The 17,016-nt window shown below is 39.9% G+C and overlaps 2 protein-coding genes across 8 annotated transcripts in view; both read right to left on the reverse strand.

Annotated features, from left to right (window-relative positions):
- LOC127971728 (traf2 and NCK-interacting protein kinase) overlaps positions 1 to 4,791 on the reverse strand; it is a 66,900-nt gene extending 62,109 nt beyond the window's left edge. For 5 of the 7 annotated variants that reach the window (XM_052574947.1, XM_052574944.1, XM_052574945.1 and 2 more), the window contains exons 1-2: positions 4,564 to 4,791; positions 3,605 to 3,670 (exon numbers count right to left, since the gene is read on the reverse strand). In XM_052574947.1, coding sequence (XP_052430907.1) covers positions 3,605 to 3,670; positions 4,564 to 4,620 — 123 coding nt within the window. In that variant the 5' untranslated portion in view covers positions 4,621 to 4,791. The remainder of the gene's footprint in view (positions 1 to 3,604; positions 3,671 to 4,563) is intronic. The other 2 variants (XM_052574948.1, XM_052574946.1) reach the window with 1 other exon arrangement.
- Positions 4,792 to 5,764: 973 nt separating this feature from the next.
- The window catches only part of LOC127971730 (X-linked interleukin-1 receptor accessory protein-like 2), a 201,810-nt gene continuing 190,558 nt past the window's right edge, over positions 5,765 to 17,016 (reverse strand). Inside the window, exons 8-11 of the mRNA XM_052574949.1 lie at positions 14,675 to 14,820; positions 13,250 to 13,390; positions 11,535 to 11,705; positions 5,765 to 9,100 (exon numbers count right to left, since the gene is read on the reverse strand). Coding sequence (XP_052430909.1) covers positions 8,415 to 9,100; positions 11,535 to 11,705; positions 13,250 to 13,390; positions 14,675 to 14,820 — 1,144 coding nt within the window. The 3' untranslated portion in view covers positions 5,765 to 8,414. The remainder of the gene's footprint in view (positions 9,101 to 11,534; positions 11,706 to 13,249; positions 13,391 to 14,674; positions 14,821 to 17,016) is intronic.

The raw sequence follows: 17,016 nt of genomic DNA on the forward strand, positions 1-17,016 counted from the left end.
TGAGATGGTTCTCAAAATACCTTTTTTATTAAAGGGGGGGTGAAATGCTATTTCATGCATACTGAGTTTTTTACACTGTTAAAGAGTTGGATTCCCATGCTAAACATGGACAAAGTTTCACAAATTAAGTTGTACGTTTGAAGGAGTATTTCTGTTCCGAAAATACTACTTCCGGTTTGTCACAAGTTTGGGAAAGTTTTTTTCGAGTATGGCTCTGTGTGACGTTAGATGGAGCGGAATTTCCTTATATGTGTCCTGAGGCACTTCTGCCGGAAGAGCGCGCTCCCGTATAGCAGAGCACTGAGAGCACAACAGACTTCACTGATCAGAGCGAGAGCGTCGCGAAAAGTCACAAAAGAAGTGTGTTTTTGGTTGCCAGGGCAACACAACCCTGCACAGATTACCAAAAGAGAAACAGCATTAAGGGACCAGTGGATGGAGTTTATTTTTACAGAGCATCAACGGAGTTGTGCAAGTGTTTTTGTTTGTTCCCTGCATTTCGAAGATGCTTGTTTTACAAACAAGGCCCAGTTTGACGACGGATTTGCACATCGTTTATTTCTTAAGGATAATGCAGTCCCAATGAAAAAGGGTCACGATCGTGTGTTGGAACCGCAGGCGGTGAGTAAAACTGCTTCAAATATCTCTGTGTTGTTAACTTAGCTATCGGTGCGTAAGCACATCAAGTAAACAACATGCGATGTTGTCATCAAACTGCACTTTCCACATGTAACGTTACAGCTTAAAAAAAAAAAAAAAAAAAAAAAAAGACGACAAAGTGGAACTTAGTAATTTTCCAAAACCGCAAATATAGCAAATATATACAGTTTCACTACATACCACATAGAGACGTCGTTGCTGCTGCTGCTCTCGTTCAGTTTCAGCCTCTGGATCTGATTCTGGATCATAAATATACGCTGAATCTGACTGTAAGCCATGGTTTGTTTTGGATGATGGTTTTTTCCTCACGGTAATGTCACAGCTTCCAAACGCTCTCAACTCAAAAGCTTACTACCGCTCGTGATTCTTTAGCTCCGCCCACACGTCACGCCTCCAGCCGGTCGTGTTTTTCCGGGAAAAATTGGTACAGACTATCTTTCTCTTATGAATATAATAAAACTAAAGAGTTTTTGGAGTTATGAAGGATGCAGTACTACTCTATAGGTACTCAAGATTAACAGGAGATTGAGTGAAAACGAGCATTTCACCCCCCCCCCCCCCCCCCCTTTAAGCAGAGGAAAGAAAGTCCTACAGGCCTGGAGAAGCATCAGTGATGCCTGAATCAACATTTTTGTGTGAACGATGTCTTTAAGACTCTGATGCTCAGATGGCTCAGAACAGGACGACTGAAAGCCAGCCATGATGTGACTGACTGGATGAGCTTCAGCAAACATCAGCAAAGGAACGGCCTCTTTAACACATGTTTACATGAGCACACAATGACCTCATCCACCAGACGCCATGCTTTGAAGAGGAGCTGAAGAAGAGCGCTGTGTGCAAGGACACGCAGCTCATCATGAGTCTGCTTCCCCAGGAACAGCCAATGAGTGCTGAATCTGGCTGATGTAGGATGGTATTTCTGTCGGAGGGGATTTCCTCGTGTTCTCCAGGATGCCTGCGAAGCGCCACATTGTTTTTAATGACTGGGACATAAACAGGAAGTGCTGTCTGAAAAGAGTGACAACGGGATTATACTCCAGACACAGCAGTTCTCTGAAAAATACTTTAAAAGTTTGTTGAAAAGCTGTGGAAACTGATCTCAGAAGCAAGCGTGGAACAAAAAAAGAATCCTATATTGTTTTTGATAAAGGACTGTTTTATTGTGTTTTACCAGTGACTGAACTGACTGAAGGAAGAAATGAAAACAGTGTAGTCATCCTAAAACCAGAAGATGGTTCATTTTCTTGTCTTCATATTTAGTTTTACTGGAAGACATGCTGCCTGGAGAGGATATAGATGTGGAGGTGAATTTAAAAAACAAATGGATGATGGATCATTTCAGAAGTGTCAAATACAATCATTTTATGTATGCTACGTGTTGTTTTTTATTATGATTTTTGTTTTTCAGGAATTATTCTATTATCTATAACTTTGAATTTGTTATAAAAAAAAAAAATACACTGCTGGACAATAATCAATCATTTGTAATCTATAACTTTTCCCAATGGCAATGTTATGATTGTTTTACATACTACAAACAATTATTTCAATGTTCTGCACAGAATAAGGTAGAACATAAACTTCATAGTTTCTGTACTGTATTAAATGATTGGATAGATAATGCCTGGCACGTCTATGAGCGTGAGATCACTTCTCTTTCAGTGCCAAAACTCATTTTCATAAAAGAAAACGCTGTAGTATTTAACTTTTCCTCTCCATCAGTGAAGGATGATTCTGAAATGTGCCAGATGTCAGTTTGGTAACACAACGAACACTACATGCTTTTAAAGATCTCTTCTTTGAGTATTTGAGTGTAAGAACCCAGATGTGATCCGTGTGCATGTATGATGTCAGAACAGAGAAGGAAGCTTCATGTTCAAAGATGCAGTAACAGTGAAAGTGCATAGTTTCCTCATACATGAAAACACATGATGAAACGATCCAATACTAGCTGTGCAATTACTACTAATAATCAGAGTGGATATTCCTCCACTTAATGACCATCATTTATGGCAAATCATCACATACTGATATATGCTTCCAAAAGCAGGTTCTGGATTCAGAACACAATTTCTCTAGATTATTAACCAAATACATAATTGCACATGATTAAAGAAATAACTTTCTTAAAGGGACAGTTCACCCAAAAATTGTATATTTTTACTAACTGTCAAGTTGCTGCAAACCTGTATGAACATCTTATAACATTACATTACATTTAATTGCATTTAATTATTTTATCCAAAGGGACTAACAAATGAGGACAATAGAAGCAACCAAAAGCAACAAAAGAGCAGTGAAATGTAATAATACGTTGATGTTGTTGTTTCAGTGGAAGAGACCGACATTCAGAATATCTTCTTTAGTGTTCAGCTGAAGAAAGAAACTCAGCTTTGGAGGAACATGAGGATGAGTAACTGATGACAGAAGGGCTGAACTGTCCTTTTAATTCATGGGTTTGATCTATGTATAACAGAACATATGTCATGCACTATCATTTATTATAACAACATGTGTGTGTACTAAACTATGATGCAGTATCTCAAACGCCTGAAATAGAAAGCCCAAGGCTGTCCTAATCTGTGTGCGTCCCACCCTACACTTTGTGCTGCATGCTTGAGAAGAACGAGGAGAAGAAATGGTTGCACAAGACGATCCACAGCGGGACGGGTGCAGATCCACCCTGACCTGAGCCAAACACACATCTCACAGGATGTCTGGCTCACTACACACTTCTTTAAAGATCTGATGTTTCTGTGAAGCACGCTCTGACCGTCATGAGGAAGTGAGCTCCACCCAAACACCAAACCACACGCGTAGGTTTCATTAGCACACTATCTATCGCATCAGTGCTGAGATCTGGCAGACCCCTGCACTTCTGCACGCCCCGAGACACACAGCATCTCTTTAATGAAACACAAGCCAAGTCTGAGTGTGCACCAACCTTGTACACCTGTCCGTACGTCCCATTGCCCACCACCTCGATGAGCTCGAAGATCCCCGCCGGATCCTGAAATCAAGAGTCACAGGGTCAAGCTCCGGGGTGGTCACTGTGAGGTCACTGTGAGGTCATTATGAGCACATCACATTGAGCATCTGTATATAACTTCATCTGTTAATGGCACATTCACACTTCTGGCTCTTCACATTTTATTTCGCTCTGTATGTCTTATTTACTGTCTATTCTCTGTGTTATTACCCACATGAAAAACTATACTATAGTAATTTACAGTAAACGTTACAGTGTTTTTGAACCATACTATAGTAAAGTGGTATACTGTATTATATTATAGTTGTTACTGAATGCTACTGTAGTGTGAACTGTAATAAATACTGTACTAGCCTATAGTAAACTGTAGTGTATTGTAATATAATATACCCTATATTTATAGAAAACTTGACATTTGTTTATATTATATTACCAAAGCAACAATAGAATTACTGCTACAACACATTAAACTAAGTACTTTACTATAGTATGACTCAGAAACACTATACATTACTGTTTTGTTTTTTTTCTGCGGGTTATAATCTTCAATGATATGTATGTTGGCACCATGTTTGCGAATTCCTTGTGAGTGTAAACACAGCTCTGATTCGGATTCGGATTCGGATTCCTAGACTGTGATTTGAGACATGCCCTGTGTCTGGACCTCAGTGTCTGTGACAGTTTAATTCCCAGATCAAACTCGAAGAGGGAAGAAAACAGCACGAATGTGTTCTCCAGATGAAACGACGCGACAGCGGACTGCTGTAAACTTCACATGACATTTAGAGCAAAGTTGATACCAGTTCTCGCTACTAAACGAGTGTGAGAGAGCGCTGACAGAAACTTTGTGCCAAGCCTCGAGCTATCGCTACAAACGAGTGAAATCGGAAACAAAGCTGCAGTTCTGCACTCACCCGTAAAGAGGCGAGGTCGATGTTACTCAGACTCGTTGTAGTGAAGTCTCTCGCCATTTTAATGAGCTCGTCTGCCAGTATCAGAGTTTCTTATCTGATCATGGTTTGAGGAACAGTATGTCTGCCCATCTGCAGCTCCTCGACAGCGCATCTAACTCTACTATAGCGAAGGATCTGGGATCTGAGCGACATAACGGAACTCTCGCCCCGCGGCGAGCAACTCAAAGTAACTGAACTATAAGTGGGCGTTTCACTAATGGCGGACTAGCCAATCACGTCACAGCGCACACTCGGCTATGTAATATTAATGAGTTCCTGTTCCAGACACTCCCGGAAAGTTCCAAGGCGACCTCATGATCTATTTAATATTCATGAGCTTCTCCTTCGCTTTAGTAGCATTGGCGTTTCTCAGGACAAACACAGGAAACCCGGAAAACCAGTCAAAAGTGAAAAGCTGCGCCTTCCTCTGCTTGCTGCAAAACAACGCTTTCCATCTCTGTGTAATACAGTTTACTCTGGACTCAACCCTGGCCTATGTTTTAATAGACATACAATATTTTTTATTGGAAACATTCTGCCACCTTTATGGTCAGTTTCATCTCATAAACACTTTAAATCCCAAATTTTCCCAGACATGAAAATATCCAAATGAGTTGTCACGAGTAACCCTTTGTAATAATAGGAATAGTTAGATAAAAAACACACACAAAAAAAAAATATTTCAAAATTGTTACTTTTTATGTAACATAGTTTCATCAAATTGTTACCAGTATTGCAACATTAATGGTGTAACTTATTTGTAACATTTAAACTTTTAATGTAGTGCAATATTTTGTTATTGCAACATTTTAGTGCAATTGTCACTTCCAACAGTTAACTGGATTTATATTGTATCCCAGTGGTCACTATAGTGAGCATCCAGATGTTTACTCATTCTGTGACCACACTCGACAAAAACTGAATATAAGTGAATTCATAAACTAACACTAGACACCTTAAAGATAATGTGTACCAAAAATCTCAGTCATATCTTTAGGTTAACATACTTTACTAGCCTTTTGTTTTGGACCTTTGATGCAGTCATCATCTTCTCAAGGTGCAAACAGGAAGTAAACTGCTCTGGTCATGTGATAATGCACATATTCAATTGAGACCCTTCTTTTTTTTTTTTCATATTCGCAGGAAATGCACTAAAACATCAGTAAGGTTGTTAGAGCTTTATAAATGCTTTTATGTGACCGGTGGGATTAAATGGGTTTTAATACAACATAAAATTATAAAGGCATCTCTCACAGCCAATACTTATATATTTATTTATTTTGTTGGTCTGATAACAATTGTTATTTCTGCAAGGTATATTACAAATAATTTATATGCTAAAACCAGAAACCTGTGAATTAGACAAGCTGCTTGGTTCGTGAATATAATAACAGCTCACATATTCATACTCTTCCACACTTGACTGTATCTGAAGAGTTAAACACATACTAGTCGTGATTATACAAAATCAAATCACCAATTTTAGTGACCTTTCATCCTAAAGGGCAGCATTGCATACAAATTCAATAAAATGATAATAAATATCAATACTGATCAAAAGTGTTTGATCATTACCAGCACAGAAATGCTTCATCTGTAGTAGCAGATACACCATATAAACCAGATGTATCTATCCATGATGAGGGAAAAACGTCAGAATACTGAGGAAGAAAACGGCCAAACGATCAGGATATAAGGCAAATGATAAGCTGTATCAAATATGTAAATACCTCCTCGACTAGCTACAAACAATATCAATGTGCTTATTAGATTTGAATAGTAATTATTTGCATAAATAACATATTCTTTAAAGCTCAGAGCTGATGTGTCTTTACATTATTGTGCTGTAACAACCGAAGTCATAATGTCAAATAAACCAGATGCAGTGCTTGATGGAATAACTGTACATATTAGAATGACCTCAAAATTCAAGTAAGATAACAATATCAGTAGCTCTTTATCTGTCTGAACAAAGTATGAAAACACTAAAGGCTGGAAGAAAGCAAGATAAACCATTATGGGCCAGTTTTACTAAACAGGTCAAATTAGTGTGAGAGCGCAATTCCAAACAGCACAGATGATTTGATGATTTAATAACAACATGCAAACTGAAGAACACAGACGCAACATCTTATTTACACATCCAACAATGCAATATACCAAGTGCAGTCGCAAATAAAGAAGAAACAAATAAAAAAGCCACAGTACGTTTGAAAGAACCAAAAAAGAGGCCAAAAAATGAAGGGTTGCAAGAAGTTTCCCTGTTTAAAAATAACACCATCACCAAATGTGTAATGGTTTTAATGGTTATAACGGGACTTTTAAAGGGGTCATATGATGTTTTTCTTTCTCTTTGGAGTGTTACAAGCTCAAGTAGATCTGTAAAGTTGCAAAGAATAACGTCTAAAATCCAAAGAGATACTCTTTATCAAATTTAAGAGTAAACTACACCCCCTAAAACGACTCGTTTAAACACGCCCAGAATGTCTACATCACTGTGTGGGAAGATCTGCATAAGGCTGACCAGATGTTCTCTCAAAGAAAGAAGGTGTACCTTTTATTCTTGTTGTAGTATTGTTGCTGCCACCGCCACCATGTCCTATAGACCCTGTGTGTTTCTCTGTGAAAGTGGAACTACTTTGTTTGGCCTTCCAAAAGAGGACACGACTATAAATCATCCTCGTTAATATCATGTTCAGAATGGGTTTCTATGTTTATGTCTCATATCTCCGGGCAGACGGGATCACAAATTGTTAAGGCGTGTAACAGTTCCACCACACGCTTGAGGTATTCGGCCAATCACAATGTACTGGATAGCTGGCCAATCAGAGCACACCTCACTTTTCAGATTGATTAATGGACGTGTTTCAGAAGGCGGGGCATAGAGGAGCAACTATAATGTACAGTATGTGGGAAATACTGTGTTTTTTGAACCTTAAACCTCATAAACACATTTTATTACACAAATACACAAAATAATGTTCTTTTTAGCAACATCATATGACTCCTTTAATGGAAACTGTAATGGTCCTGTGGATCTCTACTGGTAATTGATCAGCTTCTATTGGTGGCTTGTTTAAACAACAAAATCCTAATGAAATATGTCCCAAAACAGACTACAGAAAACCATTTTTTAATGGTTTTAATGGTTAAAAGTTGATGGTTTGTAACGTTTGTAATGGTATTTGTAATGGAATCCATTAGCATTTTCTGTGATGGTTCAATTGTTTTTCAGACCTCGTATAGCGTGGTTCCTAGTTGAGGGTTTTATCTCCTGAAGCAAATTAAAAATAGCATGGCTTGGCAAACGATATTTTCAGATAATGTGTTCTTCTGACATTCTAAATAAATTATTACACATGGAAAAATCCTCTCTCTTCTACCACACACTCTCTGTTCTCCGCAACATCAACTGCAGCCATTTCAAGAGCAAAATAGTAAGACATGCTTTTTTGGGGGGCATCAAATAATGGCGCAAACACCAGTAATTTGACGAGCGCAAACGTTAGTAAATCTCATTACGTGATTCATTTGAATACTCTCCTCCCATAAATTTAGCATCTAAAAGGGAAACTCCTACAAATGCATACTTAGTAAGGTCAGGCGCACAAATAACTGTCCACACTTTTTCAGCGTTAATTCATCACTGTGCATCTTTAGTAAATCCTGACAGTACTGTTTTAAAAACAAAAGACAGTTTGCGCTGTTAGTAAAACTGGCCCTATGTGTATTTCAATCTTAACAAGATGAACTCATGCAGATAAAAAGGAAGGAAGGATGAGATCAGCGAAGCGATGTTTGGCCGAGCCGCTCTACCAGATGTCACTGGAAAGCTCTGGTCCGGACAGCGGCACGAATGGGCTGCTCAAGTGAATGTCTTTCTTGGGTTTGCCAATGTCGTTGTGCGCCGGCCGTCCGTTCAGCAGAGTCATGGGCAGATTGCAGTACACGTGCCGTCCGCTGAGCGTGGCGATGGCAGAGCTGGGCAGCTCGTACTCATAGCTGCGGCAGAAGTGGCGCATCTGCAGGTGTCCCGGCTCGTTGTAGTCCGGGATCTCCACGTGAGCCGGCGCTAGCGACGCCGAGGTGGTGGTCATAGCCACCGTCGATACGGCCTGCAGGTCACCGAACAGCCCCTGCTCGCCCGAGTCCAGGACTTGTCGGCGGGACACGCTCTCTTTTCTCTTGGCAGGCATCTCGTAGTGCACCTGCTTCCAGAACCTGGACTTGAGCTGGCTGCTCTTGGGCCCGCACCACTTGATGAGCGACAGCACTCGGATGGTGTGCTTCAGGTCCTCCAGCTCCTGGTAGTTGATGACGCTGCGCAGGTCCGAGCATTCGATCATGATCACCTTGATCTCGCCCGTCACCAGCATGCTGTGCAGCCGCGGCTCGAACTGGAAGATGCTCCAGCCCCGGCGGGCCACGAACTCAGGGGTCAGGACGATGATGAGACGCCTGCTCTGCTCCACACTGCGCACCAGGTCCTCGATGTACGCTAGAGACACAGAGAGAGACAGTGTCTAAGGATGTCACACACAGACGCTTCAGAAATCTTTCTGTTGTTAGTGCAAAAGACAACTTAATAAAGGGTGTGCAGAGTTGGGATAAGGCACTACAAGAAACGCCATTTATGTAATCAGATTACTTTTTACCATGTAAGTAGTAAAGTAACACATTACTTTTTCCTTTACTGACTGACAGCTCTCCTGTCGAGAGGGTGAAAGAAATCAGGATTGAGTCCAGAGCGCAGTGTGTGAACATGATCTAACTGTAGTTCTAGACTAAATGTCAACATGCATTTACTCATCTCACTGCACAAAAACAGATTCAATCTTCCTCAAAATGAATTCAGAATATGACACAAACCAGCAATTTTGCATTATTGACACACTGATTTCCTATGTAATACTGTAAAGTTGCTTTGACAATCTCTATTGTTAAAAGCACTATATAAATTAAGGTGACTTGACTAAAAGGTTTGAGCTTTTTGAATCTACATTTCCCTTAGCCTGAGACTCATTCATTTTACATGTGTTGTGAAAGTGCTTTTACATTTGCCAGAAAAATACATTTTTATATTAAAAACAAGCAACCCCAGGTGAAAAAAATGTAATGCACAAGTAACATAATGCATTCCTTTCCATAAAAAGTAACTAAGTAATGCTATTAGTTATTTTTCTGGGAGTAAAGCAATATTGTAATGCATTAGTTTCTGCAACACTGGGGTGTATTTAGTGGTTCATCCTGCTCCATTTGTGCCAAAGACATGCATGATGAAACCTCAAAAATGTGCAGTTCAACTTTTCTACAAGATCTGGCATTAGATCTCTCTCTGATAGACAAAGAAACAGGCAAAACAATACCATATGATAAATGTCCAACCTAAACCATACTTTATCTGGAGATATTGGTAAACAACCTACAGTAGAGAGAGTCCAAAACATCCTTAGACATCTATGTGCTAAAACACCTTACTGCATAACACTGCTCCATCAAGAACACAGCTCAGAAACACAACCGCATGGCAACACCTCAGCAGCTGTGTCTCACACACCCATCATCCGCCCACAACACTCCAGCCCTGAGCTCATGACTTCTGAATGTGTCACTAGCTGAAGATGGGACCAAGGGGTCAATAACATCAATGGATTCATCTACAGATTTATTAATTGAAAACAATATAATAAAGCAATACAATCAAAGACTTAATACACCTCTTTTGTGATAAGCATTTTTAAATAACTGATCTGCATTAAAGGGGCCATAAAAAGCCTTTCTCTTTTCTCCTGGTGTTGGTGTAGGTTTCCTCCTGTTCAACAGAATCAGTTTCAAATGTTGTTTGCGCTGAGTAACAACACTTCCAGCATTCCTGGGGGAGTTTCTGCACCGAACACAACGGAGATGACATGCTCTCTACAGAGGAGTTTTCATGTTTTATATTCCTACACATGCTGAACGTGGGAAAACACTGCACTGCCGCTCTGGGTAAAGGATTGAGGATCCTGGATGCTGATGAATAATGCAGAAGGATTTACACCAGCTGATCAAACTAAGTATGTTCATATTTCACACAGCTCTTTGGAATATTTGACTATTATTGGTCACTTCATTCTTCATTAAAGTGTTCACATGCATGTTTATTGTGATTAAAATCTGTATACACCATATAAGATGATTAAGACAATTAGAAGTTTATTTGCATCGATGTAATGTACAATGGTTGACGTATTGTGTTTGCATGCAGTGAAGTTTAATCACAGTATTGCCTAAACATCATTATGAGGGTGTGTTTTAACATAGCTATTGATCCACATCACGGTTGTGGTATATTTTTCTGTTCAGCTATTTTCTCTCTCTTCAGCAGTTCACAAGCTTCTGTGCCCATCATATTATTTATAGCAATCCTTCATCATCATCTGAGAAGCGGGTCGCTCACAGGAAGTGAATGGCACTCTCTCTTCCTGTTTCACATGACTCTCTGTTTGCTGCAGATGTCACACATCCCTGTGCATGTGACTGTGGACTAATCACAAGCTCAGGGTCTGCCACAAGTTGACAAAAGTGTAAAATGTGGGTAGTGGTACTGTTTAAACAAAGTTGGGTTTGTTTATGTTTTGTCAAAGCAAAACCAACACTGGAATCCTGAGTTTGTTCAACTTACATTTGTGGAACAGGCCTGTCTGTGATTATTTTGCGACAGTATCCCTTACGCATGTTTCCAGCACTCTAGAATTGATTATATAATGATTGTAGAGTTGCAGTAACCAAGCAGAACACATCTATAATACTACGCTGGACGTGCACAGATCAAACACACTCATGAACCGAGAGAGTCAGTTCTTTACATCATCAACTCTGAGCACTCAAACATGTCTTCTGCTGTGTGTTTTGCTGACTGTAAGAGTGTGAATGTCAGGTGTTGTTCTTACTGCTGCTGGGAATAAGGTCCCGGTGCGGGATGAAGAGTTTATATCCATAGTGTTTCTCCAGAACGTCTGGTAAGATCTCCAGAGCGAACAGCTCCTCCTCGCTCATCTCATGCTCCACCGACTCCAGGTCCACTTTGGTGTAGGACAGGTAGGCGTCATATTCCTTGTTGTCTGTAAGGAACAGATATGTTGTATTCAACAGGTCAATTCTTTCATCATATTACACATTAAATTATGATTTTTGTGTACTGCTCAGGCTCCACTGGGGCTTTAGTTTAGGGATGCAGCTTCATGCTTACGGTTTTATTTTTCAACTGCTTACACACATTTTTAAAACTTTGTCTTTTTTTAATATGTTTTACCATTACACACAAATCCAACAATTGCTGGGGTTTTTTGGACACTGGGGCATTTGTGGTGTTGAATATAGTATTAAAAGGTACCACAGAAATGAAACATCAAGCATATGTTGTTGTGTAGATGTGTGTTTATAGGTCTGTTCTAAAGCTATGATTGGTTGGTATTCAGTGAAGTAGGTGGGGAGTTATTGTGAGGCACTAATGAATTAGTGCCATTCTGATTGGTTGTGTTTGAAAAGGGAAATAAAGATGTTAGATTTCTCTGTGTTTCTGGTTGTGGCTGACACATCTCCAAAGACGACAAGCACAATCATTGTTTTCAGTGTTTGGGTCATGCTCACACACTGAGACAGCGCTTGTGGATGGTCTGTGCCCCACTATCGATTGTTCTCCTCAGAACAATTTGGATTGGCTATGTGATTCAGTTCGACAGGCGCCCACCCAGGTTCAGGGGCATTAGGGTCACCTCAGTATGAGCTGAGAATACCACAGGTCTTTGGGCGGAAGTCACAAACCTTGTCAAGAAGGGTGCAACTGAGCCTGTCCCCCTGGCTGCAAGGAAGAAGTGGTTTTACAGTACCATACTTCATTGTACCCAAGAAGGGTAGGGGGCTCCGGCCAATCCTGGATTTGAGGACTCTGAACCAGGCCCTTCACAAGCTTATGTTCAGAATGTTAACCCTCAGGCAGAGTTAACCCTGTGACCAGAAGGAACTTAGAGACCAGCCGTGGTGAAAACCATTACTCAGGCTAGAGCCCCCTCAACAAGGCAGTTGTACCCTCCGAGATGTGGCATCGGATCTATGCTCTCCTTCCTCCATGGGGGCACGGACAGGCACCTGTATGCTTCTACACTTAAGGTATATGTGGCCGCAATTGCGGCTAACCACGACACCGTGGGAGGCAGATCGGTGGGGAGGCAGAATCTGGTTATCAGGTTCCTCAGAGGTGCACATAGGTTGAATCCTCCGACTTAAGTACTAATATGTACTTTTAAATTAATGATAATCACTGTTTAGGGGAAGATAAGGTACAAAGGTATACCTTTTTCAATAGTACTTCAATAGTACTACCCCGGTGAGAACTTTTGTACTCTTTTTTTTTTTATGAGGGTGTAGGTAACTCTTGATGTTATGATATATGTATTGTATGCATTTTGTAGAGACAAACAATTGCATTAAGGCCTTGTCAAGGCTTTCTTAGCGATGTGTTCAGAACTGATCCAACATTACAGTAGTAAAAGTTTTTTTTTTTTTTTTGCATGGCTTGCAAAAACAGCTGCATGAATTAAATCTTGCCCCAAAATATTTGTAATCAGAAGCAGAAACTTTTATTGTTCATGTCATTCTTGCATACCATCATTGGCCTCATCGCTGCCGAAGTGTCGTCGGTAGCACAGCATGATCTCCACATTATAGCACTTATAGATGGCTGTGAAGATCCCCAATATCAGCATGATGGCACCCAGTCCACCAACCAACTCCAGCCTGTACACGTCTGCACGAGGAAACAGACTTCTTTATAACTTAATTCATAAGGTACACAAGTATACATTTATCAAAAACAGTAATATTGAAATAGCATTATAATTTAAAAGAACTGTTAAAAAAGAACTTTAAAAGATAATTTAAAAGAACTGTTTTAAAATGAAATGCATTCCTGGGATGCAAACTTGCACTTTCAGCAGTTGAGCAGCTTCTTTTTTTCTCATACTGTATGTTCTTTCTTTCGTTCTTGATTCATTGTGGGAACTGTGATACTTTTTCCAGGATTTTTTTTTTTTTTTTTTTTCATTTTTTGAAGAATGGTATGTTTATTTTCAACATAATAAATGTCTTTACTATTGCTCTTGATTTGATGTGTGTTTGATCGAATAAATTCAGCCTTAGTGATTTTTTGTATAAAAAAAATAAATAATAAAATAAATACTGTAATTATTCCAAACTTTCCATTGGTAGTGTCATCATTCTTTCCCCACTTGAACTGTGATAAATAAAATGTCACGTCCAGCACATCTCACCACTACATCACCAATAGTCTGTCTAAAGGATGGATTCATATACATCTGTGATTTGTTGAGTGTTGTGGTTGATTGAGTGAGCATCATTCACAGAGTTTAATGAGCCAAAATGTATCTGTGCAATCAGACCAACAAAAGAGTACGAGTGCCGTGATGAATATTGGTTAATCTAACGCAGTACACATAGCAAGATTATTTATTGATTTATTCATTCAAATAATAAATAAAAAAGAATGACAAGCAGAGAAAATATAAATAGAATAGAGAGTGCTAGAGTTAGAGGCTAAAGTTATTGTTATTATTATTATTTTTTATAATAATTAAAAGATAATAAGAATATAAATAGAGAGAGCAAGTGTTAAAGAGTCAAGTATAGATGAAAGCAATAGTTTTTAGCCATTTCTTGAAGACTGTATGGATATGTGAAACACTGCAGAAGAATACAAAAGAAAGGATGATAATACCTTTCTTTTAAGTGCACAATGCATATGAATTTATGTCAGTGCCTGAAACACTAAGTTACTCTTATGATGTTTGTGAGAGAGATACTGGTACTGCTTGAGCAGGATAACTGATATGTGCTCAGTGTGAAGCACTTTTTAATATCTGCTCCTGGTTTATAACTGCTGTTATATGAATGAGCGAGTCAGAGTTCAGTCGTATCCATGAGAACACAGAGAGGAGCGATGAAGATGAGGAAGACAGCAAGATAATGAAACTCATCTCCAGCCGGCTACTGTGTGTTCATCTGAGCCCTTCACCTTTCTTCTGCAGGATGGCGCTCCCGCTGCCTCGGCCGATGTGGTTCTCCACGGTACAGGTGTAGTTTCCCAGGTCTGTCTCCTCCACAGCGTCAAAGATCAGCGACACCTCCACCTCCTTCTCCCCCAGAAACTCCCGCATCACCCTGAACACACACACATTAGCACACTTTCACACTAGTCGTGCAGTTTCTGCAGAATGACGCAGATATGGAAACGTTCTTCATGCATGGAGCATTACATTTGGCAGTAGAAACCAGAGCCTGCTGTGCAGATCCTGTATCCCATCATGCTCTTCTGTTCTCAGCGTGTCTAATGAACCAGAACATTATAAGCAGTTTGTCTCCTTCTTGACTCATTATCTGACAGCCAAGTGTTGAGATATTCTAACTTAATATTGGTTTGATAATGCAAAATAAATGAAACAGTTTTTTTTTTTTTTTTTTTACAATTTTATGCATTTAGTAGAAACTTTTATCCACTTCTTTTTTTTTTACCAGCATGTGTGTTCTCTGGGAATTGAACTCACAACCTTTTGCACTGCTAACATAATCCTCTATCACTAATCGACAGGAACACATTTTTCAACTGCTTACACACAGAGTCATTCCTGAAAGCAGAAGCACACTCCAAATCTGTAAAACCATACACTAATTCTCAGACTTTGACTCAGTTTTCAATTTCATAAAACACTTTTTGCAAAACACAACACACAATTCTCTATGCAGCAGACAAAAATCTATCAGCAATTAATATTATGGCAAAGGTTTTTGCAAATGTTTGCTTTTGAGGTGTGTTTGTGATATTTTGAATTTAGTGTTTCATTTTGCAAGAGAGATGTGAGGCATTTCGCTTTTTTTGTGCAATTTTGTGTGCAATTCTTGGATTGTGTATAAAGTAAAAAAAAAAAAATGAGGCAAAGTTTTGAAAATGTGTGAAAGCAGCTGAAAAAAACAATTTTCATAGGCGAAACATACAAAAGATCAAAATTACAAAAGCAGAAAGGCTTTAATGTATATACTGAACATACTGTATACTGAAGACGTCACTTCCTGTGTGTTGCTGCCGTGTGTATTGAGTTTGAGCTCCATCACATTATTTATTTTTCATCTTAAAAATCTATTTTATACACCGTAATTTGTCTTTTCTATAACTTGTGAATATAGGAGGAACGGAAGGAGGAACACGATGCCGAAGATCCCTCGCTGCTGAGGTGAATCCGCGGTGCCATTGAGCAGGGTGAGGGAGTCTGCCACCATGGATGCTTGAGGGGGTGGGCTGGAGTGAGTTGCCGGGGATGGACGAACTCATTCCAGCCCTCGCTGCATTCCCATGGCTCTCGGCCCCACCCCACTCATCACATTCATGCAGCCCTAGATTGTACTTTGTGTGTGTGTTTTATTAAAATGCAAATTTAGCTGCAGCCAAGTGACTTTGTGCAACCCACCTTGTTCCATTCTGTGACCCACGAATGGGTCGCAACCCACAGTTTGAAAACCCCTGCTCTATCCTATTCTATAACAAAAAACAATCAGAGCACCTTGTTTTCACTAGTTTTACTTTGATTTCCTGAGTCCGCTATTTAGCTTATGATTGCCGCTAATCCCGCTTGCATTGCTAATACTCTATTTACACACATTACCATTACTCACTGTTACTTGCTTTAATGGCTGATATATGTCTACCTTTGAGTGCAGGTGAGGACACACACACAGGATGCGATCTTCCCAGATGCCCCATATCCGGCACTGGGACACCACGGACCCTGGGTGTATCCACAGTGGAGGACGCGAGCCAGGCCCCGGTCAAGTCAAGTCAAGTCACCTTTATTTATATAGCGCTTTAAACAAAATACATTGCGTCAAAGCAACTGAACAACATTCATTAGGAAAACAGAGTGTAAATGATGTAAAATGACAGTTAAAAGCAGTTCATCATTGAATTCAGTAATGTCATCTCTGTTCAGTTAAATAGTGTCTGTGCATTTATTTGCAATCAAGTCAATGATATCGCTGTAGATGAAGTGACCCCAACTAAGCAAGCCAGAGGCGACAGCGGCAAGGAACCGAAACTCCATCGGTGACAGAATGGAGAAAAAAACCTTGGGAGAAACCAGGCTCAGTTGGGGGGCCAGTTCTCCTCTGACCAGACGAAACCAGTAGTTCAATTCCAGGCTGCAGCAAAGTCAGATTGTGCAGAAGAATCATCTGTTTCCTGTGGTCTTGTCCTGGTGCTCCTCTGAGACAAGGTCTTTACAGGGGATCTGTATCTGGGGCTCTAGTTGTCCTGGTCTCCGCTGTCTTTCAGGGCAGTAGAGGTCCTTTCTAGGTGCTGATCCACCA

The sequence above is a fragment of the Carassius gibelio genome, chromosome B14 (genome assembly GCF_023724105.1).
Source record: "Carassius gibelio isolate Cgi1373 ecotype wild population from Czech Republic chromosome B14, carGib1.2-hapl.c, whole genome shotgun sequence".
Classification (NCBI taxonomy): Eukaryota; Metazoa; Chordata; class Actinopteri; order Cypriniformes; family Cyprinidae; genus Carassius; species Carassius gibelio.